Source organism: Balaenoptera ricei, chromosome 5, assembly GCF_028023285.1.
Source record: "Balaenoptera ricei isolate mBalRic1 chromosome 5, mBalRic1.hap2, whole genome shotgun sequence".
NCBI classification, from domain to species: Eukaryota; Metazoa; Chordata; class Mammalia; order Artiodactyla; family Balaenopteridae; genus Balaenoptera; species Balaenoptera ricei.
Genome location: NC_082643.1, coordinates 143,319,966 through 143,329,552, shown reverse-complemented (window position 1 = coordinate 143,329,552; position 9,587 = coordinate 143,319,966). Strand labels below are relative to the sequence as shown.

The following is a 9,587-nucleotide window of genomic DNA, read 5'->3' as shown; positions in this document are numbered from 1 at the left end:
CAGGGAGTCCCCTGGGCCAGCCCGCCTGTGTTCCAGGACCCCGGGCCCCCCGGATGCTGACACCATCCCGGCCTCAGGTGTGACTGGTGCAGCCGAGGGGACCAGGGCCTGCCTCTCCTGGCCGCCCCTTCACATCCCCAGGCCCTCTTCCTCATCACACCAACTGCTCCCCGGCCTCTGGTCCTCTGCAGGGGCCCCATGACGTCTCGGAGGACTCCCAGGGGGAGGGAGGCAGAGCCAGGAGCACCGGCCCCAGGAGGGGCTGCTGGGGACGGGGGGCTGCGGCGGGGCCTCGGGGGGTGGCTGCCGAGGTTGCCGGGTGCACGTCCTCCTGGATGGAGGGGCTGGCGTCGGCCTCGGCCTGCAGGCGCCGGTGTGGGGTGTGGAGGAAGAGTACCACGAGGCAGCTGAAGAGGACGCACAGGCCGGCCATCAGCAGCGTGGACACTGGGGAGACGTGGCCCAGCTCTGCCGAGGCCCCCCAAGTGCCGGAGTGCCCACCCGGGTGCTGGGGACCCCGGACCCCACTAACCATGACCTCAGAGTGACCCCGGAGACAGATCCTGTCCCAGCCCCAAGAGGCCCCAAAGGTGGGTTCACAGCCATGAGCCCCAAGGTCACCGCACCAGGTCTGGGGACGTGGGCGTGCAACACGCCATCTCTCTGGTGGCCGACCCCACTCCCGTCTCTCTCACACTCTGTCTCTGTCTTTGTCTTTCTCACTCTCTGTCTCTTCCTGACTCTCTTTGATCTCATTTCAAAACCAGTCACGTAGGGGTTAGAGGTTGAGCTCTCATAAGGGCCTCAGGGCTGCTCCCACCAGGCTGAGCCTGAGGTTCGGCCTGTTGCCCTCTGACCCCACCCCGATCCCCCAACCCCCGCCGTGGGTGCCCTGCACCCGCCCACCAAGGACAGCGGAAGTCGCCAAGAGGCCCATGGAGGGGAGATTCCCAGGGCTGGGTGGGGTCCGACCTGCCGGCCTGCCGGCCTGCGCGCTCGGAGCCCCACAGGCTGTGGCCCTCACCCTTCCGGTCTAGCGGGTCCTGGCCGTCCCGGCAGGTGGAGAAGGACGGCTCCACGCGGCGCACGGTCAGGGAGGTCAGCAGCGCCATGGTGAGCACACCCTCGGCCTGCCTGCACAGCCACGAGGCCCTCAGCCCTGCCCGGGGCACTGCTTGCTGCCCCGGCACCCGTAGTCAGCCCGAGGGCAGGGCACTGCTCTGGTCACCATGGGCCCAGCGGCCAGCCCAGGCCAGCACATGGCAGGCGCGCAGGTCACCTGCTGTGTGGCCTGGGGTGGGGTGAGGGGAGGGTCTCCGGGTCCCCAGGGAAGCGTTGGGGAATGGGCACTCACCCCAGCACGAGGACCAGGCCCGTGCCCGCAGCCTCGCCCACAGGGAAGGACCACTCGACAGCCAGCTCCATAGCGACAGGCGCCGCTGAGAAGCAAAGAGCCCAAGCAGCGAGCAGATGGTCTGTCCCCCGAGCCGGGGCACCTGGGGGCAGCGAGCCGCACAGATGGATGGGGCGGGAGTCAGACGTGCCACAGCCCTAGACGCCCAGACCCAGCCAGGCCCTCCACCGGGGGGTCGGGGCAGTGCCCAGGGTCGGAGAGGCCACGGAGCCTGTCCCACGCAGGGACCACCCCAACGAGCAGTGCCTGGGCCCGAGTGGGTCTGGATGTCTGTTACGGCCGACCTGCCAACTCCCCCACCCCGAGGCACCCCACTTTGACTCCTGCAAGGTGGTCTTGGCTCAGAGGACTCTCACCAGGGCAAAGGCCACGCAGACCAGAGATGTCAGGCAGAGGCCGATCTTGACAGCTCCAGTGAAATGCTTGGTCCGGTCCACGTACAGGCCAAGAGCCAGCGCCCCCAAGACCCCAAATGCAATGAAGAGAGCCCCGCAGAGGCCTGCAAATTCCTGGAGGAGGAGAGGAGGCGGGGGCGCACTTTCATCTGGGCTCCAGGAGGAGGCCCTCATCCTTAGGATGTACGCCATCACCGGGGGGCCCACGGCAGGGTCACTGAACGGAGCCTGAGGCCCAGGCAGGACGACACGGAAGGCTCGGCTGCACCGTTGGCCGGGGGAAGAGGTGTCCTCCCCTGGAGGTGCCACTTCCCTGCGTTACCCCCACCCAGGAACTCAACAATTGCTAGAGAAAGGGCCTGGCTACTGCAGACACCCCTCAGTGCCAATCACCCCTGAAAACCTGGGAACACGAGGGGCCCGAACCCCACACCCAGGGCTGATGCAGACAGTGGAGGGCATGGCCAGAGGTGCTATGAGTGGAGCAAGGCCCTCTCCTCTGCATCTCCACGATCAGCGGGTCCCACGGGGCTGGGGTGGGTGGGGCATGGGGGAAGCGCCACACGAAACCCCAGTGGAACACACTTGGGCTCTGCCAGCACCCCGTCCCCACGGCCACCACCCCACTGTCTGCAGACACAGATTTTCACACAGCATCTCAGTAGCGCCCACATCACCCCGTCCAGGTATGGAAACCCAGCGCCTGGGGAGGTCATGGGCCATTCCACGGCCACCAGCGGGAGAGCAGCGGCGGAAGAGAGCCTGTGGGGTAACAGGCCCCCAAAGCTCCGTCCTGCCGCGGGGCCCCCAGGGCGGGGCTGGCACCCACGCTGGAGTAGCCGTTCACGCAGAGGATCTGCTCCAGGAGGGATGAGAAGCTGGAGAAGATGCCAATGCTGCCCCCCCCCCCCCCCCCCCAGCACACGGCCAGGATGACGTAGGCCTCGTTCCTTGCGAGATAAAGGGGAGGGGCTGCTCGGTCCAGGAGCTCCAGCAGCGCAGCCAGAGGCGCCCCGGGGCAGCCCCGCCCCCCTCCCCTCCCGGCCTCCCCCAGCACACACCGCGCTGACCAGCTCCAGCCGGCTAGGAACTCCCGCGAGGTGGAGTGGACAGCCCCCGCGGGGGGCGGGGCGGGGGCGTGCTCTCCCAGACGCACGCAGCGGGCAGCAGGGGTGATGCAGGTGCCCAGCTGCGGGGAGGGTACGCACGAGCGCACTCGCGTGTGTGTGCAGGCACAGGCACAGGCCCTCGGGCATGCGTGCACACGCGCGTGGGTGCCTCGTGCCCGCGGCTCCAGGCTCCTTGCCGGCTACCCCGCAGGTCGTGCCCAGGTGGACGGCGGCAAGCCCCGGCGTTGTGCTGGGCCTGCTCTGCTTCGTTGCGTTTGGAAACCCAGCTTTCAAGATATGTCTGCAACCCAAAGGTGACTGCGACAGCCTCAGCCTCAGCCCTCTCCGGGAGCTCCATCCAGCGGCCACCTGGAACCCCCCTCCCACCTCTGTGAACGACCCCAACACTCGCCCAGCTGGAAGCCCCTCTCACCTCGGCGCACCTCCAAACCCCCAGCCCTGAGCCTGCCCCACTGCCCCACCCGATCAAAGCCCTGGCTCTCTCCCTGGACACTCTGGGCACACCCTTGGCTCTCCGAGTCTTTCTGGACCAGATGGAGTCACTCTCCCCTCCGACGCCCCCCCAGGTGTCCATCACGCCAATGCTTGCCACCTGCACTGACCCTTCCCGCCACCCTCCCCTTGCTCAGCGGACACACTGGCCTCTGGCTGCAGGCCCCACCCCTCAGCCTCACGTCCACCTCAGAGTCTTCTGGTCCCTCATCTCCCTCCCTTGCCCCCCACAAACGCCTCCTCCTGCTCCAGCCGGCCTCTCGCCCCTCCGGAGCTGCCTCCCCGCCAAGGAAACCGCCAAACATCCCGGTCCCTGGAGTTGTGCCTGATGCTGGGAAGATGCCCAGTACTTGCACATGAGGAGACCCCACGTGCATGGAGTGCGACCCATGTGTGACCGCAGAAGGTGGCAAGTGCACACTCACACAGACAGGTGTGGATGCACGAGCCCGCCACTACGGCACTTGTGCACACACGCACTAGCACACAGCCCATGAACATACACACACACACGCAAACACGTAGCCATTCATGCACACCGACACACTCTACACCATACACACGGGTGCACACACATGCACACAAACACACATGCACATGAGCATGCATGCACACACACCGCACACACACACTCACGTGCGTGCACTCCTGAGCTCCCTCACCATCAAGGGGATGTCCTCCTCCTTCTTCACCAGGGTGGGAGACAGCAGGTTGGCCACCAGGATGCCCAGGGGGTTTGCTGAATGGACGGGGACATGTGTCAGCTCAGAGTGGCAGGCTGGTCCCCAGCCCCCAGGAGGAGTCCCCACCCTCCAAGAGCGGGGAGCGCAGAGGTGCCGGGCCACGCACTAAGCCAGCGGGGACGTCGGCCTCACCCCCGGGACTCACACACGGTGCCGATCGTGTTGGCTGGGGCCCTCTGGCGCTCGGGAAACCACAAGGCGGCCAGCTTGGCTGGAGAGGTGACCAGGGTCTGGGCGAGGGCACAGAGGCTCTGCCCACCCATGAGGAAAGCAAATGGGTCCTGGCTGCTGGTGATCATGCAGGGCTGGGAGCGGATCACGCTACCCACAAAGTTCAGCCACGCACATAGGATGGTCTGCAGGGCTGGGGTCAGAAGAGCTGCCCACCAGCCCAGACTACCCCCTCCAGCACCCCAACCTCCACCCACCATGCAATGGCTGGGGACCCGGATCTAGGGAGGGGGTGATGGCTCTCGAGCCCGCACTCGGGGACCCCGCCCCCAGCCACGTGGATGCGTAGTTTGCCCAGATGGGCCAGGCAGAGGAGGACACTGGGGGCCACTCAGCGGACACTCAGTGCCTGTGGGGGACAGCCAGGTGGACAAGGGCTTTCTGCAGGAGGGAGGGGGAGGCAGGCCTGGCTTGGCCCTGAGATGAAGGTGTCGCAAAACAAGCCCATGAGCACTCCACCTCGGGGGACCCAGCAACGCAGGAGCTCGCCGGGCCACGCCCCCCACAGTGGAGGCTGCAAGAGCCAGGCTTCCTAACCCAAACAGAGCTCGGACCACAAAGCCTCACACGACTCCGAGCTTAGGCGACGGCTGCCTCTCCTTCCCTTTCTTCAGGACAGAGCCGGGCGCAGATCTCCCAGGTTTAGGGAGAGCTCCACGCAGGCCCAGCGGCTTCCTGCCCGGCCTGATCCAGCGGCTCCCTGCCCGGCCTGACCCAGCGGCCCCCTGCCCGGCCTGATCCAGCGGCCCCCTGCCCGGCCTGACCCAGTGGCTCCCTGCCCGGCCTGATCCAGCGGCTTCCTGCCCGGCCTGATCCAGCGGCTTCCTGCCCGGCCTGATCCAGCGGCTCCCTGCCCGGCCTGACCCAGCGGCCCCCTGCCCGGCCTGATTCAGCGGCTCCCTGCCCGGCCTGATCCAGCGGCCCCCTGCCTGGCCTGACCCAGTGGCTCCCTGCCCGGCCTGATCCAGCGGCTTCCTGCCCGGCCTGATCCAGCGGCTCCCTGCCCGGCCTGATCCAGCGGCCCCCTGCCCGGCCTGACCCAGTGGCTCCCTGCCCGGCCTGATCCAGCGGCCTCCTGCCCGGCCTGTTCCAGCGGCTTCCTGCCCGGCCTGATCCAGCGGCTTCCTGCCCGGCCTGATCCAGCGGCTTCCTGCCCGGCCTGATCCAGCGGCCTCCTGCCCGGCCTGATCCAGCGGCCTCCTGCCCGGCCTGATCCAGCGGCGAGAAAGCCTGGTGTCTGGTCGCCACACCTGCCCTGCTGAGCAGCCAAGCTCATCCCTCGCCAGCCTCGCCCCATCCTCGTTTATCCCCAGAGCTTGTGGCCGGAGGGGCAGAGACAGGTCTAAAACACACACAGCGACGTGGGGACAACTGTTTGCCCCCACTGCACATTTCCCTTCCACCCGTTCCCAGCCTGCCAGGTGCCCCCGCACGTCCTTTGAGAACGCTGGCGGCCGCCCCACACGCTGGCTCTCACCCAGACCCACTCCGGGGCCACCCAGACCTCACTCCAAGCACAGCCCCACCTGCCCTTCATACTGCCCCTCAGAACCCGAGGGCCCTGCTCATCTGGCTGCAAAGGGCATAAGCAAGGGGCCACGTGGACTTGGCCGGGACACACCTGATGGTCCCTGCTCCCAGTGGTGACCACGCAGGGATCATGACAATTCCGGGTGCGATTCTTGTTTGCTCCGTAATGACCTGTGAACAAGACAAGTGCAGTGGGACAGCCTCGGTGTCCAAGGACCTTCTCAGGGCCGCCCAATGCCTGCCCACCCCCATACTCATCACAGCAGCTCAGGGGGCTGGGGGAGACCGCTGCTCTGCATTCTCAGACCAATGCACCCAAACCCAGTTCTGGCTTCACAGCGTCTAGACACAGGGACGTGGTGAGTCCTGCAGAGAAAAGAGGCTTCTGGAGTCCCGGCAGACCCCAGGCCCAGGCAGCAGAGGCCACCTGTCCCAGCATGGGGCTAGCCAGCAAGGAGAGGAGAGAAAAGGCCCCAAGAAGTTTGGAATGACATCCAAGAGGGGCTGCCGCCCGAGAACCTCTCCGAGGCGGTGTCTTCCTGCCTCGCCTGACGCCCCTCCTCCTCTCGGTCTCTGCTTCTGACTGTCCCTCGGCCGCTTGGCACCTCCCTGAGCTGTGGGTCCCGCTGCCACCTGCAGCTCTGCATTACGTGATTGTGGCCACCCAAGGCTGCCCAACCAGTCCCTGGGATCCTGAGGGAGGCCAAGCGATGTTCCTTCGGCAGACGCGGCAGCACAGGGGAGGGGAGCCCAGGGAACCGGCGGGGGCAGCGCGGCAGCCTGATCCCCAGGGAAGGCGGCCACGTGGGCTCAGCTTTGGGAAGGGCGTGCAGATAGATGCCCACCCAGGGCACACGAGGGTGGCCCGGCCCAGGGCTGGAAGGGAGGAGAGAGGTCCACCGGCTGAGCCCGGCAGGCAGCGTGTGATGGGCTGGGCAGAGCGACTGGGGCCTCAGGGGTGAGTCTGGGGGAGAAGCAGGCAGGGAGAGCTGGGTCCCTGGAACTGGCAGACCTGGTTCTCACTGCCTGCTTCTCTGGTCTCGGGGGCTGTGATGATGAACACAGTCCCAGACAGCAGTGGGGACAGTTCTAGAACAGCTGACGGGTCACTGCAGACCCCAGCTGGGTAGCTATGAAGAGAACGGTTGGGCAGGTAAGGGAGGCCTCCTGTGAGGGACCTTGGAACTGAGTCAGAAACCCAAGGAGGGCGTCCAGGGCACAGGTAAGGGGGTGCGGAGGGCAAGAGCCAGAGCCAGATGCAAAGGCCTGTGCCAGGGGTTGTGCTTTGCAGAAGGGAGGCGGGGACCACTGGAGGAGACCTTCTTGGCTGTGGACAGGGACCCCTTCCTGTGGCAGGAGAGGGATCCTTTCCAAACCAGCGAGGGTCACAGGACCCAGGCGCAGTCACCGCGAGGGCAGACACAAGCCCCGTTCTCCCTGCTCAGCCTCGGCCAGGGAAGGGGCTCTCCGTCCCTGTCCCACCCTGAGGTCGCCGGCGGCCCCGCCCCGCGCTCCCGCCGTCCCGCAGATCCCGAGAGGTCGGAGGGCCGGTCCTAGAGCGGCCGCACCCGGGTTCTCACTGTACTATTCTCCGGAGAGGCGGGCGCCCGGCGAGCACCGGGACACTGGCGGGCGCGAGGGGCGCGACAGGTGGGGCTCAGCGGGGTCCCGGCCTCGGCTCGCGCCCCCGCCCCAGCCCCCCGAGCCCCGAGCCCCGTTCCGTGGCGTTGGAGCAGCTGAGCCGGCTGAGCACCGGCAGGGAGACCCAGCGGGGCGCGTAGGTGCCCAGCACGCTCCGGGCGGGAGCCGCGGCGGCCCCAGGCCAGGCCGCCGCCTGCCCCGCCATCGCCGCCGCGCCCCGGCTGCCGGCGTTTGGAGCCGCGCGTGGGCTGGGACCGCCCTCGGAGGTGGGGTCGAACCGTCCCCGCCCCAGGGGCAGGGGTCACCACCCCGCCCGGCGGAAAAGGGACGAACTAAGAAGCTGGATCTTCCCCCGTCGGCCGGGACATAAGTCAGCCGCAGAAACAAGAACAAGGTCCCCTCGCAGGCGCGGCCTCTGTGTGGTCCCTGCGGTGGCGGCGCCCACGCGGCGGGTGCAGGACAGGGCGCCGGGAAGTCACCGCCCCGCAGGAGGCCCGCACTTCCTGAAAGGAGTTGTGGAAAGATCCTTCCCCCCCCCCGCCCCCCCCCACAACCCCGCCAATTCCTGAGGTCCAAACAAGTCACGAGGAGCAGCAGGAGGCCAGCCTGGAAGAGGAGGCTGGGGTCAGTTTGCAAAGCGCCTCGAATCCGTACTAGTCATTAGACTCAGCCCCGTAGGGCGGCAGGACCTCGGGAGAGCGGGCAGAGGTGGTCCTGGCAGAGGAAGGAGGGCGGGGCCACCTGTCCTCCTACGGGGGAAAGGGCTGTGCCAGAGCACGGGACCTTCGCCCAGGGAGGCGGCAGGCAGCCTCTCCCACCTGGTTATTATCTGCAGTTTACAGCTGAGAAAACAGCTGGAGCAGAGCTAGGAGATGTAGGTTTCTGTGCGCAGGAAGGCAGGGAGGAGGGAGGTACCACCCTGTTCCTCTTCCACAAGAGCTCCCCTGTGGGCGCAGGAAGTCTCTTGCCCAGCTTCCTCCCTCCCCCGAGGTCCACCTTGGGCATCTCTCCATGACTCCGCTAGTATTACTCCCGCTGAGGTCACCTGTGTAGCTCCCTGTGTGGGGCTGGCGTAAGTGGACATGGTGCTGGCCTTGGGCTCTCCTTCCTCTCCACCTCTCTGGTGCTCCTGCTCTGCTGTGGGACCCCCTCCCCACCCAGAGGGCTCTTACGTGGAGTAGGCAGCACAGAACAATCAATGACATTTCTATACACCAACTCTGAACGTGTGGAAACCAAAATTAAAGACACATACCATTTACAATTATGTCAAAGAAATTTAAATACTCAGGTGTAAACAGCAAAGTGTACACAGGACTTGTATGCTAAAAATTATGCAACAGTAATGAAAGAAACCAATAAAGACCTAAAAGATGGAGAGAGATACCATTTTCACGGGTCAGAGGACCCAGCATAGTAAAGATGTCAAGTCTCCTCAGATTCATCCGTAGGTGTAACACAACTCTTGTCAAAGGGTTATTATAGACGTAGACTGGGAGAAAACATTTGCAAACCATGTACCCCACAAAGGACTGGTATTCAGGGTATATAAAGAGCCCTCAAAACTCAACAGTAAAAAAAAAAAAAACAACAAGTCCAATTAGAAAATGGGCAAAAGCCGTCAAGGGACATGTGTCTGTATCTTGACTGTGGCATGGATACACAGACCCACACACATGACACACTCGTGTCAGGTACACACACACATACACACACAGTGAATGCAAGTGAAACTGGAGAAATCTTAAAAAGACCGTGGATTATATCAGCAACTGTGTTATGGCTGTGATAGAGTACATCTGTGTTTTGCAAGATGTTACTTTTGGGGGAAACTGGGCAAAGTGTACAAGGAATCTTGGTATTATTTCTTACAACTGCATTTAAACCTATAATTATCTCAAAATAAGAAGCTTAATTTTTAAAACTTACATAATGGGAAAGTATATTCATTTGGAAACAATGACTTTTTGTACTCACATTTAATGAAAGAGTTTTGTTTAAATTCTGGACA

General features: G+C 64.4%; 1 protein-coding gene across 1 annotated transcript; it reads right to left on the bottom strand.

Annotated features, from left to right (window-relative positions):
* Nucleotides 1–154: 154 nt before the first annotated feature.
* SLC49A3 (solute carrier family 49 member 3) lies at nt 155–7,781 on the bottom strand. The gene is given in 12 exon segments (XM_059923859.1): nt 155–447; nt 1,025–1,134; nt 1,355–1,448; nt 1,451–1,496; nt 1,771–1,923; nt 2,639–2,759; nt 2,880–2,940; nt 2,943–3,219; nt 4,094–4,170; nt 4,320–4,626; nt 5,170–5,747; nt 7,649–7,781. Coding segments are annotated over 12 exon segments (2,250 nt in total).
* Between the last annotated feature and the right edge of the window lie 1,806 nt (nt 7,782–9,587).